At 33.2% G+C, this 17,689-nt stretch overlaps 1 protein-coding gene across 2 annotated transcripts in view; it reads left to right on the forward strand.

The window, feature by feature from the left end:
- Positions 1-925: 925 nt before the first annotated feature.
- The window catches only part of LOC133334163 (cyclin-dependent kinase 14), a 124,439-nt gene continuing 107,675 nt past the window's right edge, over positions 926-17,689 (forward strand). For both annotated transcript variants that reach the window (XM_061542459.1, XM_061542460.1), the window contains exon 1: positions 926-1,160. In XM_061542459.1, coding sequence (XP_061398443.1) covers positions 1,064-1,160 — 97 coding nt within the window. In that variant the 5' untranslated portion in view covers positions 926-1,063. The remainder of the gene's footprint in view (positions 1,161-17,689) is intronic.

The raw sequence follows: 17,689 nt of genomic DNA on the forward strand, positions 1-17,689 counted from the left end.
ATACAGCATCGCCAATGTTCAGCGTACTTAGTTTGTAGATTTTGTGAGCCCTCCCGCATACGCTTTTGTAAGAACGAAAGGCTTAAATGCACTTTACGGACACCTCTCAGATCATTTTGAAATTTTTATCATAGGTAGCCCTTCTGATGCTGATTACAGCAACATAATTTTTTTCGGGGGGAAATCAGTACTTTCCGAGATATGGGGTTCCAAAGTTCAAAAAATACCCCCACTTTTTATTAAATATATTTAAGAATACCACTCCGAAACATTTAAATTTCTTGCAACACATAGTCCTTTTGGAGCTGATTACAACCTAATTATTTTTTTTTTTGGAGAACTTCGTACTTCCGGAATAATTTCAATTTTTTTCTAATTTTTAGAAAAAAAATTGAAATTATTCCGGAAGTACGAAGTTCTCCAAAAAAAAAAATAATTAGGTTGTAATCAGCTCCAAAAGGACTATGTGTTGCAAGAAATTTAAATGTTTCGGAGTGGTATTCTTAAATATATTTAATAAAAAGTGGGGGTATTTTTTGAACTTTGGAACGCCATTTTCTAAAATTATCAGAGAGGTGTCCGTAAAGTGCATTTGTTCCGAACGAAATTCGATTACGCTCTGAATCCACTGTGCTGCGTAACAATTTTGCAATTCCCTCATAGCGCGGTGTCATTCATTTATCATAATTGTGGTGGCATTACGTTACACTTTTTCCGTGGATTCCATCAAATTAAGCAAAACAGACGGCAAACACATAGCACGGCAGCAAAGAGAGCCCCATTCGAAATTCTTGCAGTGAATTCCATTGCCCACCCCACAAACACCCCCCGCCACACGAGATTCGTTTATCATTCTTTTTACTTCTTTGTTTTATCGTTGTTTCTTTGTTTTTGTTGCAAAGTCAAAGTCGGTCGTTTCTGGCTGGTGAATGAGCGAGCGAGTGCCTGTGTGCTGCCTTTTCTACATCTACAGTACATGTCTATCTGTCGGCCTGCCTCATAAGAAGCCGAAAATAATTCTAAAGATCAACAATCAATAATCGAAGAACTTGAATCGTGACTAATGCACCCCATGGAGCGAAGCATTTCTGCCGGTGGAGGCACTACTAGCCAAACAACGACAATGGCTACGGCAGCAGCGCAAACAAATTCTAAAGAAGGTGAGTAATGCGTCATACACTTGAACCGAACTCCGGTGTTCACTTTCGCTATTTCTCTTTTGATAATCGGGAACATCAACATCGGGAACATAAAATTCAATAACCTATATAACCGAAATGTATTAGCAGGACAACATGTCGTATGCCTTTCTGTAACTTGGGAACCAATTTAATGCACGAATGGCATTTCCTTTTTTTGTTGTTGTTGCGAACTAAGAGTAGTGCTCCTACGTTCGGGAAACGTGAGTAGTAGGCATTGTTTTAAATTTAACCGTTTATGTTCGGAAATGTTTTCCGTGAGCATAGATCTATTTTCTGTGCACAGGTCTAATGCAACTATCCTAGATAGGATATGTACAAATTTTGACGTCACTACATACTTGCATTCGGGAGACACAGCACATTCTTTATGGAAATAAAATTCCAATATCAAGAAAAACAGAGGGAAGGCCTGATCAAAACAGTATTTTAGCTAAATCAGCCGTAAAGTAATACCAAAAAAGTTCGACCGATAGAATTCAACACCCTTTTCGACTGTTTGTTTTTTTGTTAATTACTACTAAAATGGTTGTATTGTTACATATGTGCACTTCGGCAGTCATACGACTTTCAGAGGCAAAACCAAACTTTAAATATTAAATAAATCAAAAACAATTAAATTTTTGCCAATTCTCCCTTAACACTTTTTTGTATAAATTTAGGAGTACTATCAGTGGTAGAAAAATTGAGGGCCACCGGTTTTTATCTTTCGAGATAAAAGCCACAAAAGAGCGGTCACTCACTCACGCGACTTCAAATATACATCACTGTAGACACCATAGCTAATAATGGGGAAAACTCTGCGAATGGTGTGAATATTTTGAACTTTTTATATTCTTTACATGAATAAGAGATATCAAGCATTATTATTGCACTTTCAAAATTTGGAATATCGTTTATTTGCGAAGGATTTTTCTCTGTCACTCAAGCGACGTAACTCGGTCGACATTTTTGATTTTGCAGTTTTTATTTCTGCAGTGTCTGGATTTATAATCTTTAAATTAGTATTTATGCTAAGAACAAGAAGAAAAAATGACATTGCCGTTAATTCTCGTATTTAAGAAAAATTAAAGAAACAAATTCTTCGACTTTGTCATATATGTAGGGGAGAGGGGGGCACCTTTGAACGTGAGGCACCTTTGAACAGCGCTCATAAAATCTTGGTTTAAAATTTTTCCGACCCGCAACCACATATATGGCAATCTTGTTCTCTATCTGCGTAAACCACTTTGGCTAGCTTCTTCAGTTGTCGACAAATTGTGCATGGGTGACCATGTTTTCGCAGGGTCATTGTAAACATTTATTCTTTTGGTTGTAAGGGCGCAGGAAGAATTCAGTGATAGTTTTCTTTCGTTAAACAAATTTTTTGCATTCGAACAATTATTTCAAAAATAACTAATGTATATTCTTTCATATATATTTTCTACAAAAAAAGTTATTATAAATTTCCGTAAAATACCACAGGTGGGGCACCTTTGAACATACCCAGTAAACTCCATTAAAAAACGGAGTTTTTAACTTTTGGCTTCGATTTCTCAAAAATTTCAAATGGGCTAATAAGATTAAGGAATTAGCTGTATTTCTCACCATATACATTTTTGTTTTTGAGTCATTTTATGTTTTAATAAATTTTGATCAGAATTTTTTAATTTTCGAATATGTTTGTATATATTTTTAATAAATAAATGCATTTCTGATATATATGAATACAATACATATATATTTGAACATAATCACTGTTAAAAACATGCCTTTCAAAAATACCAAGGTTTGTTTAAAGATGCCCCCCTGGGGGGCAAATTTGAACAATTTGACTTCCTCCATTAAAACAGTAATAAAATATGTATATCAAGCTTAAAGTATGTCATATGTATATTCATTTTAAAGGTTACATATGTACCTATTAGTTAAAACTTATAAGAAACCAAAAATTATAAAATAAAAAATTTTATGAGGCTTGAAAGAAAAAAGTGTTCAAAGGTGCCCCCCTCTCCCCTATGTTTTTTTATTATAACTAAAATATTAAAACATTTTATGAAGATAATAATGCTAAATTAGTAAAGCTAAAGAAAATGGTAAATTAACATTTTGCGGCTAAATACAAAAATAAAAAATGTGTAGATCTTATTAAGGGGTAAAAAATTTGCTGAAGAGTGAAAATCCATATTTCGAGTAGTTCATGAGATAGGCTTACGTATTATTTGAAAAGTCGCCCCAAATCGACACATTTAAATTCGGGTTTAAACAAAAACCTTAGCTAATAATTCAAACTAGGGTTGTTTTTAGTAAAATCATAAGCATCCTACTATATTAAAAAAAATCCTTTAAATGCAGTTATTTATTGAAACTTTTTAGAATGAACTGCCCAACAGGGTGCGAAGAATGATTAAAATACGCTCTTTCTCAAGAATGCTCAATTTATCGCGAATGATTAAGTTACAATGAATGCACAAGCATTTGCAATCTCTCGCGAGTGTTCGCATTGTACGAAAAATTCACGAACGATACAATTTCGTTGCAAGCGTCGTTGATTCGTTCGCCAGCATTTGTTGCTGAAGAACATTATTTTGAAAACTCAAAAAACAAATGTTCGCGAATGATCGCGAGCACTGTTAAAAACAACAACAAACAATAATAACTTAAAAAAAGTAAACACACACAACGAATGAATGTGTGTGGAATAACAAAACACATGTAAAACAACTATTGAGTTCACGAACGTTTGTTGTTGCTGTTTTAAGCATTCGCGCGAATTCGGGAATGTTTGTTTTCATTTGTGAGAGAATGTCAGAAAGAACTTCAACCACCAAACGGAACGAACGATCGTTGTTGTGTGTTCTCACTCGTTTCTTATTGGCGAATGCTCGTTTGGTAAAGAATTTATCGTAAAATGAGCACAGAACGATAAGAATGTATTTTAATTCATTCGCGAGCGAATTTTTGCGCACCCTGCTGCCAAATTATTGCATTATAATTTATTATATATTTATTCATAATTTATTAAACTCGCTGCTGACTTTAGGAAATTGTTATCCAATTCTCGACAGTGGCAAACTCATGTGACCGACTGAAAACCAATATTGTCTAAAATCACGCAAAATCATTCTATGTTAATCGGACTTTGAAGGGCATTTTTAACATTGATCCTAATATTGAGGTAAATTTATTAACATAATGCTTCTTTTCCACCCATATATCGACTAAAGGCAAGGGAAACCTTAAATACCGCAATTACAAATACTTTCAATTCGAAAGTGTTTTATTTTCATTACAATTAAAAATCCGGATAACAATTTTAGTATAGTTTGACATCTTTAAAAATCGAAGTGCCACTATTAATTACAAGCAACATGGAGTGTCTTTAGAGTTACAAGTACCGCATTGTCAAGATCCTATCTGATATGATTATTTAGTTATATGATCTCAAATACAAAAGATGCCGACTACTGGTCAGTGTTCGTAAACATTAAATAATATTTTAGTTTTACAGTTCCGGAGCACTGAAAATCGCAGTGTTTCAGCACATACAGGACTAACTACTCTAACAATGTGGTGGTCTTGTACCAAACATGTTTTTTGATGTATGAAAATAATACAAAAAAAAAAAAAAATACTATTAAAATATTTTTAAAATTAAATTAATTTTAAAATGATTTGAATAAATATAAATAAATTATGATAATAATTAGCATTTTAATGGGAGGGCAAGTGGTGAAATAAATTGGGGATGCATTGCAAATAATATATTTTTTATATGTATTCTTTTTTTTTAACAAAACGGTTTAGAATCTGAAAAGTATTGCTTACCTATTTCTCTTTTCAAATATTGAATTACCAACAATTTTCTAACAAATGTTATCTAAAGTCACATAAGACCACCTGAAAAAATCATAAAAACCACAAAATATTTATTTTAATTATTAATTATTAAGACCTATTAAAGACGAATGAATGTATGTTTGTCAAGTAAATTAATTAACGAAACAATATTCAAGTTTTAATTCAAATCAAAGCTGTATAATTTGCTTTTTGTAACAAAAACTGGCCAAATTGTTTACCTCAAATGGACACTATGTTTTCTTTTCTTTCTTTTTTTTCTGGTTACAAATACAGTTATATTGCGAATTCATTTTGTTTTGTTATTTTCTTTAGGGTAATTAGTACGTATTTGTGTCAAAAATGTCTTCCAAACTTTTGCTATTTTTGCTAAAAAGTTTTTATAAAAATTAAACAGCGATTTGATTTAGGTTAATGGGCTCGGTAACATTATATTACATGTGGAATTATTATCGGAGCCCCAAATGAACTCCCAGTCGATGGGTCTTTAGAGGTACCCTCAGGGATGCAACAGGTTATCGTCATAAAAAAGGATATGTACAATATGTACGAACTCTGGCCTTGTTTTTAATTGCAGAACATGAACATATTCGTTCTATACCTTATCCCTATTTGTGAATACAATATGTACGTGTGTGTGCTTCCAAACTATCATAAGCAATACGATAGCTATAAAAATAGACGGGTAAATAATAGATAAGATGTTTGTATCTAGTTTGCTCTAGTTTCAATTCTACGTTCAGTCTGTCTTCATTTTTTATTATTTTCTTCATTTCGTTGATAAGACAGAACTGTTTTATCACACTCATGTTGGAGAATTATATTTGAAGTTAAATACGATTTTATTTGCAAATCCCTTCAGTAACAGACAATTTTTAATTATATTATTTTTTAAAAAAAAAAAAAAAAAACAAGAAAATAGAACATAATGTTAAAATTGTTGTTGAAATGGAAAAATTGGAAATTCTGATATAGGTTTAAATGTATTTTCTCACGCATCAAGTATGTTAAAATGCGAAATGTTGGTGCTGGTGGCTTTAAGGATCATATTGACTGTTCGCGACTTTCTGATTTTACAATTTCAAGATTTATTTCAAATGTTTGACAAAAGATAAAACTGTGAAAATATACTAATTCCCGTATTACAATTTCCTTCGACACAATAAAGGATAAATTGTTATCGAAGTAAAAAATTGTACATTCTGCAGGATCTGGAAAGACCGCTTAAGTACATATACTACTTATTGAGCCAAAATAGTAATCAATCACTTAATTCGAAACATAAAATTATATATGGGCAATATTGCCAATTTTTTTAACATAGCTGAAGCGGAGGTTCACCCCTTTATAACTCGGGAATTACTTAAGTGTATGAAAAAAGTGAATAGTTTTGGGTTAATTGATCTGTCGTTGCAAACTGCTCATGATATCGACCTCCATACTTTATTTTGGTGGAAGCTGTGTCTACTTTAATGTAAAAAATGTGTAAAAACAGGTTGAGGCGAACCAGTTTTTTTATGTTCTCTATCAATTTGTGATTAAGCCACTCATTTCACTGTCTTCGTGTCAAAGTAAAACTAGAAGCCAACAAAATGGGGACTACGACGCCCCTCATGTATCATTTAACTGCATCTACCTTTAAATGATGCTGACATTTTGAAGCTCGATTTTGAGTGTTTTTTGAATTTTGCTTCTAGCTTTAATACACAAACAGGAATTTCCAAAAATCGATTATAAGAGTATTCTAGTCGCGAATCTAAGTAATTTGATATATATTTGGGTGCACAGCTTCAAAGTTATACTCATCCAAATGTGGACATTTTGTGCGATCAAATTTCTAAAAAAAACCTATTTTTCGGGCCAAATTTTTAGATCTGTCAACTGAGTGATATGGGTACCCGCGATCAATAAGGTTTTTTACGTTTCGGATGATATAAAATCTTCTTCGTGAAAATCCATCTACTAGAACGGCGGGAACAGGCCTTCCAAAAACACGAAATTTGGCAAAAACTGTTTTTGAAAATATCGCGGATTTAATTGCGTTTTCTGTGGATCATTTCCGCTTCAATAAATGAGCTCATACGAATTTTGACCTTTTTCGAAAAGAGAATTTTAAAAACTTAAGCCGAAAGAGAGATGTACCCAATTTATCTCAAAAATAGTGTGAGCTGGCACATCCATGGTTCTTAATGGACCACATTGAAATCGGTATAGATCGATGTATTTTTTTAGGGTGCAAACCGAAATCGGATGCGCGTTAATGACATATGGAGTTTTCGGAAATTATTTGCGTTTTACGATTTTTTGGGTACTTCAATGCAACGTGTGGCACATCTTAGCCGTCAAATGAAATTTCGCAAAATATATATGGATTGGAAGATAAACTTCAGTACTTCCTGGAAACCGCATGCGCATCAAATGATTTTGAGAATTACGCGATTTAGACGCAATTTAAAATGTATATTTCATAATATTATTTTATTTTAAGATTTATTCCTATTTATAGAACCCTAAGATTTATCGGAAGGGTCTTGATATAATCCGCAAGGCGTATACTTGTACACAAAAAGTGAATTTCGCCGAAAAATTTACATATATAATAATATGTAAATTTTTCGGCGAAATTCGGGTAAAATAGCTGAATAACTCAAACATTTTTTTCTGAAATTTCTTGTATAAAATTAAAAAAATAAATGTGATGACATTATTTTTTCGAACCAAAAACCAATATTTTTCCTCAATATCTGGTTTTGTTGTCGCAGTGTGTGATTTTGATATAATTTGATTCTTCATGGTGTTTAGATTATGTAGATATTTTTAAATATATGTTTGGGTGTGTGTATGTCATTAATATAATTAAAATATTGATGTAATCTCCTATATTTTTTTATTTTTCTCATATTTTGCGAAGATGCACAACTTTATCGCGATTATTATAACATATTCATATTGTTATTTTACGGAGGAAGATCTATATCAATATTTTTGGTCAATATAATAAAAAGCGTAATTTTAATATTTTTTTCTTATGCCCAAAATTAAAACCTCGATAACTTTAGCGCGCATCAACCAAATATTTGATCGCGAACGGTTTCGGAGTCACAAAATTTTTCTCTCTATGTGTACCAAAAATAATTGATGTGCCACAAAAACAAAAAAGCTGATGTTTTGAAAATGGAATATTAAAAAATAGGCAATATTGCCCATATATTAAATATTTTGTAAAATACCTTGCAAACCATTGGTTTGCTCAAATTTGGTACGAAAACAATTTCCGTTCAATAAAATGCAAAGAAACACAGACGTTTGTGGAATACAGAGAGAAACATAAATTGGATAAATCCAAAAGGACATAGAACGGCTTAGTGCAGGAGGATAGAACAGAACGCATATGCTTTGTATACAATCACTATCAATACCACACCATATTAAAAAAAAAATCGTAAAAAGACATACACATAACTGTTTCTTCTTTTCGATACAAAAATTCAATATGCTTTTGTTTTGAACCCACACCCCTGCAATACACGCTCTCCCCAGCTAAAGGAGGCCCATAAATGTTCCTAATAAAAAATTGAAATTATCTCAAGCATTCGTTTACAGTTGAAAGAATATTGGAACATGAATTGTATTCCCTTTATTGTGCGCCATCCAATACAAATATTTGTCATTGAATGTTTTGAATTCGTGCTAGTGTTTGTTTGTTGTCTTTCGGTCCCTGTGAAGTAACTTTCTTGCGGCATCTCAGTTCTGTGCCCGAGCAGAATTTGGATGCTAATTTTTTTGTAAATAAATTGAATAACTTCAATTGCTACAATAGAAGGCTCAGTTGCAGAAAACGAGACCTCTTGGAAGATTTCAATGCGTTATATTAATACATACCGGTTTGGCAAATTACAAGATTGGCAAATTAAAATATCACGAAGGCTGTTTGGTTATGTGTCCAGTATGAAGTATGGATGGTGTTATACATTTTCTTTTTGTAGAGTATCTAACATATTGACAAAAATAATCTTATAATTTATTTTTGTTTTTGTATATTATTCACCAATTATTATCGAATTTTGCGTGACTTTAGAGCGAATATCCCTCTTGCGATTAATTCACTAATTGATTTTGTAATATTTCATTTCATTGAAAAAAAAAACTCTCACAAAAAATCAATAAAAATAAAAATCCTTAAAATAATCATTGTGAAATGTATGAGAGCCACAACGTCACTGGGCCATGAGTACACTCAGTGAATTGCAGACAGCATGACATTAAACCCATACAAAAATCCCGGTAAAGAGGTTTGTGTGCGTAGGCTCTTTATCATTCTCCGCTGTGCAGTCGTCACTTGTTTCGAATAGTTCAAGTGTCTGGTGGAATTGTGGATAATGTGAAAAGTAATCTCAAATTGTATTACATTTGTAGTTGTTCGTATCTAAAAACAAACATTGTGTTGTTTTGTTCAACACAGTATAGGGCAATTAAGAAGACGGCGTTCATAACTTTTATATTTTCGCACCGTATATTGCTGTACTAGTTTCAAATATTAAATACAAATAGTTGTGAGAGTATGTGTATACACGTGTAAAAACATACGTTAGCTTTTAGCCTTTTCCGATCGGAACGGATTCAATTCCGTAATTCAATTTTGAAATATTTGGCAACAATTTCTGATTTGAAGAAGTACAATACCGCTCACAAAATCAAAAGAGCTTTTATTAAAAAAAATAGTTTTTCTTTTTGGGAAGAAGCTACGGAACTAATTTCATTTTCGGTCAGGATTTATTAAATATAAAATAATTAAAGAATTTATTTAAAACAAATCAGAAAAAGATTTACTAAAAATAATTAATAAACGGAATAAACTTTACTTTCGGTCAGGATTCAATTCGTTGACATCCATGATTGTTTTGTCCAATTGAAACTGAAATTGTGGTTAGTCCCATAAGTGGTTGCATTTTGTTGGCAATTGTATTGATGTTTCTTCATCAATACAATACGATTGCGATGTCGGGGTAATTACATAACAATTGACTTCCCACTTTATTTCTTTGTCTATGTGATTGATTTTGTGAAACTCCAAGGACAACCAAGTAGTTATTAAAAACCTTCCTTAACACCAGATTTACGGAGTGAGCCAATTTGACTCATTGCAAATTTGATAACTATATAGGGGAGAGGGGGTACCTTTTTTATTTTATAATTTTTGGTACCTTTTAAATTTTAACTAATAGGTACATATGTAACCTTTAAAATGAATATACATATGACATACTTTAAACTTGATATATATATATATATATATATTATTACTGTTTTAATGGACGAAGTCATTTGCATTTTTGAACAACATGGTTTTTTTTACAGTGTTTATGTTCAAATATATATGTTTTTTATTCATACATATCAGAAATGCATTTATTTATTTAAAAAAAAATACATATTTATAATAACTTTTTTTGTAGGAATATATATGGAAGAAAATACATTAGTTATGTTTGAAATGATTGTTGGAATGCAAAAAAATGTTTAGCGAAAGAAAACAATAACCGAATTCTCTCTGCGCCCTTACAACCAAAAAATAAAAAGTTTACAATGACACTGCGAAAACATGGTCACCCATGCACATTTTGTCGACAACTCAAAAAGATAGCCAAAGTGGTTTACGCAGATGGAGAATAAAATTGCCATATACAAAAATGTTGTTACTGGTAGGAAAAATTTTAAACCGAGATTTTAAGACCGCTGTTCAAAGGTGCCTAGGGATGGTCCGTGTGACGAATTTTTTGGTTTTCGACTGTCAAAAAGGTGTAAACGTCGAAAACGTCATATACCTGTATAAAATGTAATAAATGTAGTAAACGTCATTTATTTCAATATTATCAGCATATACAGTTATTTTCAAGAATACATATTATTTTTACATATATATCATTATACCATGCTAGAACTGGTAAAAATTACTAAATTTTTTTGAGAAGAAAATTTTGAAATTTTATATTAATTTGAGTTAAGCATGCGTAATATCCAGATTGATTAATAGAAATTGCTATTTTGTCAAAAACCTAATGGATTTGGGTAGGTTTCCGACGTTTCTGACGTATGTATTATACGTCGGAAATGTATATCTGACAGGCCATCTCTGAAGGTGCCCCACGTCCTATCAGGCCTAGACAGCTTTGAAGCATCCCATGGGCTATGAAACTGAGAAGTAAAAATTGAGAAAAAGTCGGGATGTTGATAACCATTTTCGGAATGGATCTATATTTCCCATTTTTTAAGCTTTAAACCGTTTGGGGCGTTACCAGAAGCAGTGGATCGATAGGCTGCATCCTTGGATATGATCTACTTATGGTAAAGAAATATTATTTTTTGCACATATCAAAACACGGTCCCTTTATGGTGTCCATGATTTAAGTTTGGAAAAAAATATTACGAGAGCTATCGTGCACCCCAACTAGCTCGACAGGCATTTACCTGCCTACAGTTCTAAGAGTGTGTGTATAAAAATTTAGTTTATACGTAAAAACGGTTTCTACGATTTTTCCGATAATGAATATTTTATTTATATTGAATTGGCTCACTTCCGTAAATGTAGACTATTAGGTGTTTACCAGAAATGATGACATCTTTAAAACGTCTGCGTTTGAAATGCTGGAAATTAATTTGTAATTGCGTTGCTATCTATCAGTCACAACGAACATGCCAATTATTTTGCATTTTAGGCCCAATTAGTTGTCACAAACCTAAACCATTAAAACTTCTGCTTCAGTTGCAGTGATATTTCTATTCAAACTGTCACCACAACATATTAGTTTGGATGTTTATGTGTGTATGTGAGCATGTTCGAAATACTTAAACGCAACTAATTATCCAAAGTAATTCAATACAGGAGTGTATCTCAGCTGTACGACAACTACAAAACATTGCAGAGAATGTGAGGTTGCAGACAGGTTCTAATTAAAAGAGGTGTGCGTTAGAGTCTTCATGATAAAATCAGTTACATTTTTAGACGAGTATTGAATTTCCTATCCGTGCATTTTATGAGACAATATCAGCAACGATGACATCGATGACAACTATTTTTGCCCTTAATAAATTTAATGACGACACGCTGTTTCATTGTTGTACAATGCTAAATTTAGAAACAAATTAAGAACACATAAACATTGCAATAACTAAAAACAATAAATTAATTGGATTGGACTGGACTGGACTATGTTGGGTGGTTAGACTTGAATGTGTGCGATAAGATTGTCAAGTGGAAACACTTAATAAAATCTGATAATCATCGCGTTTGGTCAATAAGTTTCATTGCGACAAATTCCGTTTTGTTTTTAGCAGCATAGGGGGGCAAGTATGGAATACAATACACATCACAATTTCCCTGTGTACAACGAACTTACCTCCAACAAATATAAAGAGATTCGAGACGGCGCAAAAAAGTACACAGAAAGACGAAATTTGCCAAAATTTTGGCATAAATACTAATGCAACATTACTAACGTAATATTTTATGAAATATAGCAATATAGACCAATCTATTTAGGTTGGGATGTGGTCACTTCTTATTGTTATGTGAAATGTGGAACAATAAATGCTCTGGCCGACTTTACCGGCGTGGATGTTATTAGACAATCTCGCAGATAGATGGAAATATATCCGTTAGAAGGAGTGGCCGTTTTTTAGATGTTTCAAGGCTTAGTCGCAACTAAGTGTCTGTTAATTGGTAATTAGGGCTATCGGAGTTTCAGCTCACTCTAGGCCATTGATCCTCCCAAAAGTTTATATAGCTATAACATTTTTAATTGTGGCTTTGCTTCAACATTTCAATTTCCAATTTCTTATTGTTTTTTCTTATCCCTTCGCCTACAACTTATTTCATATTGGTTTGGCAATATCCGGTTGTCGGTCTTAAATTCGAATTGGTTTTTCTTGGCGGTAAATCCTAGGCCTATTTTTAAATGGCACTTGGGAATGCGTAATGGTACCATTACAGATGTTAGATATCGATGCTTTAAAATAATGCGGGCAATTGTCAGTAAATGTCAATTACATATGTTCTTAAAAATGTTTCTTATATTCGTTGCAACATGTTAGATAGAGCGTAATCTAGTTTTGTTCTGAATTACGGGTTAATATTGGCCAATCTGGCGTATATATGTAGATCTAGCTAATGTAGCTGATACATGTGACACAATCCCGTGCACAAATGTCGTTGTAAAAGGATAATGACATTTGCAAACTCTTTCGAGTCCCACTTATGCTGTTATTTCTGTAAAATTTCACCGTTACTCGAACATTTTCGACAAACACAGCCACTGACATAGAAGACGACACCGATCTTTGACAACCAATCCCTTTCATTCCGAACAACTATGTGTTTTTACATCTATGACAGCCGTGTGGTCATGATGTTTAGCACGGAATAGTGGCTGTGAATGCAACAATCCAACCATCTATGACCAGATGTCTTCAGTTGGAGCCATTTGTAGCACTTGTCGGTGTTACATTTCTCCATTTTGTGGTTAAACATTTTACTTGATTGGTATCATTTTTCACTCGAGCATCATCGAGACATGAACATAAATACATCTGTACAATGGCAATGGCCAAACAACATCGATGTACTCGTACTGCCTCTCGCTCTCCTTGTTAAATATGTAAACACATTGGCCAAAATTTAAAACATATTCAAAGGCAAAGGGAAGCAGAAGGGGAGGGAACATTGAAGTAACATACGGCATTACCTTGGGGTCAAAGTTCGTTTGGTTGTCTTGGAATGCATCCCAAACGTTGCCTCCTATTTTATTTATTAGCATTGCATTCTGAGGATTTATTGAAATACCGCTTGAAGATGTCGATGTTCCGGTGTTGGACGGCCAATTGGAGTAGTAAACTACATGTCTACTACATGTAATGGAAATTTGTAAAGTTACTCTAAGAAATGCATTATTTGATATAAAATATATCTGAATCAATTTTCCTGCACATACAACATTTGCGAATTATTTTACTGTTTTGTTGCAGGTAAATGTCGATAACTGTCTAAAACATATAAATTGGTAAGTCCTGTCACATATACGTAAAAATTTTACAATTTGGTAATGAATTTATAACGGTATTAGTTATTACCGCAACACTCAATTTTAACTAACCCATCTAAAATGGTGGGACCACGGTCATTGCAATTGGAAATGTACGGTTCGTTTACGCCAACCTTTTCCAGCAAAGACAAGTACTACGCTTGAAACTGCGCTCTTTTTTTGCAGTAAAAATAATTAACTTTTATTTGGCATAGAGAACTCATTCCTAAAACACTCCAAACACCAGCTCAACACATTGAACAAACAAAAAGATTTCCCTGCCCTTTGGCGGCGCACGATGCTGGCATCCGCTTTTCCGTTTACCAAGAATGTGAACCGTTGACGAAGAGTTCATTTGCTTGGAAGTTGCGAAAACGAGGACAAATAGTTTTAAAAAAGTCGGAAGGGAAGCAGTTTGCGCAAGCTGGAGTTTTGAATAGCGCCTACTATTATATTTTACTCTTTAAAACAACGCGATTGTATGAAAAAGCAAAGTTTCACATCTTCGCGTAAAGAGTAGTAAAGAGGCCTATGATGATAAAGTTAGGATGTGTGAAACCTTTTAAATCAGATTATGACGGAGGTTGTATTGTTACGAAATGCTTATGGTAGCATCCGCTAAAATAAAAACAACAACAGCCAAGATTCTTCCGGCCTTTGTAGATGCTAAGGGCAGCACATAAGGATGCTTGTGTAGTTGTCACACGGCTATTAGCTTTTGTATGAAGAATCATATATCTGTAACTATATTTGATTTGAATAAAATATATACAGTATTTTTCGGTTAATTGCACATCAAAAATTGCACAAATTTTCATTCAATTAACCGAGGAACCAGTTATCCGATCCCGCTTAATTGAATAGTTTGTTTAATTACAGTAGGCACGTATAATTGGAACTACTAATGATTTAAAAAAATCCAATGTCAAATACAAATTACGCTTTCTCGAAGTTTTTCCTTAGCAATAAACATATGTTTTGAATTAGTAGAGATGCCACCTAGTCTTTTTCACAAATGATGTCAAATATGTATGTAGAAAATGGCAGATTATTTTTCAATTATTATTATGCAATTAACCGGTGAAAAGTAAAAGGAAATTTATTTTTGATGACATGCATTTTGAACCAATTAAGCGGGAAAATCAATTAACAGGGCTTAATTATCCGAGAAAATTTACATGAACTTTCCTATGAAATATTTTTTGGCTCATCATGTGGTTCAATTATGCGTGGAAACCAATTAACCGTAGGTTCAATTAACCGAAAAATACTGTATAAATATATATTTGACTTCGATAGAGCACGAGAAGAACTATTAAAAATTATGCAGCAGTATTGATATATGACACATTTGAATATTTTTAGAAACCGGCAAATCGATGTCAAAAAAGTCTTCGAATATCAGTCGATGGGAAGTATATTTATCTTTCACTCATCAAATCAAATCGAATCTCATTGTAACATGCACTGTTTTGGCATCAACTTCTATTTGTTTTTGCAGTGCCGATGAATTATTTCTGGGCTTGACATTTCATTCGTTATGAAAACAGTTTCCTGAAGATCTAAAACAAATTGTAACGTTTCAATTACGCTACCAAATATGGCTGTGATTCGTATCTCATAACAATTTATTGCTCACTGCCGTTACTGTTCTGTGCTATAAATTGCATGAAACCTCTCCGGTAACCACATCCATTCCAAGTTCTTTGCAATTTATGAAGTTCGACTCGTAAAAAACGACACTTTCCCGATGTTTGTCGTCGGACCTTATTGGTGTCTGGTTCATGCTCTTTTATTTCCAAGGAAAGGAGTGCTTCAAATTTATAGGGCCTCTAACTCGTAATACATACTTTAGGGAAACAGTTCCTTAGTTTTCTTAACAATAAAAACAAACACAACGAAACGATGTTTCCTCCATGTTCTGGAATGTGCACAAAGTGTTGTGATTTCATGGTTGCTATGTTGAAGGTTACGGCGATGTTGCCTCAAAAGTTTTTCGTTTTTCCTCTCTTCATTTTTGTTTTATTTTCCAAAAAAGTCTGAAAGGATTCGTTTCTTTTAATGTCTTCACTCCTCCTCTCCTGCACTACCTAGCACCGTCTTGAAGAAGAAATATTGTACGGAACTTGTGTGTGTGCTCAAAAGTTTCTCCATAAATAAAGGTATTGATTACAATTTAAAATAGAAGTGAAGCCATTTTGTATTTTGAAGATTTTTATCCATTTGTAGCTAAAGATTTTTGTAATGTTTGACGCATTGAAAATATGTGAGTATTTGTTCGATTTAATTGGAAAATGTGAAAAGAGGGTGAGTTTATGAAAAATACAGGTGCCAGGTGCACAGAGGTCTAGTAATTGTGTTAATGTGTTGGTCAAGTGTGATTATATTCAATGTCGACCCGCATTAAGAGCCCATTATTCTCGATTGAAAATTTCGATGATTTTCAAAAGGATGGAATATGGGCATAAATTATTGTGACGACTGGTACATTTGCATATACCGCTCATTTGCTGCAAGACCGTCATAAATTAAAAATATTGATTTTGCTGAAAATGGGCTCTAAGTTTTTAATTGACTCACGCCTTATAAGGAAAAAAGGAACTTCTTCTCAAACAGAGTGCGTGAAGTTTTACACAACATGATGTCTGATATGGCGAACAATTCTGTTTTTTGATTTATGCCGGCCTTGCAACAAATGAGGGTTATGTATTTGAAGAAATAAAAACAACAATTTTGTTGTTGTTTTTTGAGATCTTCGAAAAGTATTTCTTTTCCACGGCGGGCGTGATTTCAGCTCACATCGGAAAGAGTATATGTCTGAATCTGGTATTAAGTAGGATTAGTAACATTGATAATAAAATGCAGACAGTCGACAATTTGTTTGTTTTGTTTCCTTTTTGGAGAATCGGTTCCTTTGTTTTGCCATTAAGTGGCCTCATAATACCCAACATTTTAATAGGTGGCATTTGTGAGTAACGTGCTTCCGAAAATAATTAAGAGAATTTTCAACCAATATGAGAAGTAGATTTTTGCTGTTTCTTTCCTCGTAATGCGATATAGGGTGCTCATTAAACAGGGTCGTAAAACTGAATGCTACAATAAAATGTGCTCCATGTTACGATTAGTTGAGCTGATGCCGCATATTTCGAACAGTGGAATCAATTCAATGGATAAGTCTTTTTGTTCAATGTTAAGCCCCATATATTGAAATATTGACCCATGGTATTCCATCTTTTTTTTTTTTTTTGCTTTTTAATTTTGTATTATTAGTTCATTTTTAATCTTATCCCTTCTGCAATTATGCCATCCATCAATGTTGGTACTATGCGTCGTATGTTTTATTAATGTCTAATGTTATATATGTTAGGTATACACATACACAACCTTTGCCAAGGCGTAAGCATTTTAGTAAGTCAGCCAGAAATGTAGTTCTAAACTTCCACTGTGCTGGAACAAATACTCGTACAACGAATACTCACACACATATGAAGTCATTGATGCTCGATTGTGATGTAACGGAATTTCGTTCATCCCTGCTTCAAGTCATACTTCTTTGAAGTCAGCACCAAGGATGAA

The sequence above is a fragment of the Musca vetustissima genome, unplaced genomic scaffold (assembly GCF_032173495.1).
Source record: "Musca vetustissima isolate MV318-11 ecotype Yass unplaced genomic scaffold, APGP_CSIRO_Mvet_v1 utg3141, whole genome shotgun sequence".
Taxonomy (NCBI): domain Eukaryota; kingdom Metazoa; phylum Arthropoda; class Insecta; order Diptera; family Muscidae; genus Musca; species Musca vetustissima.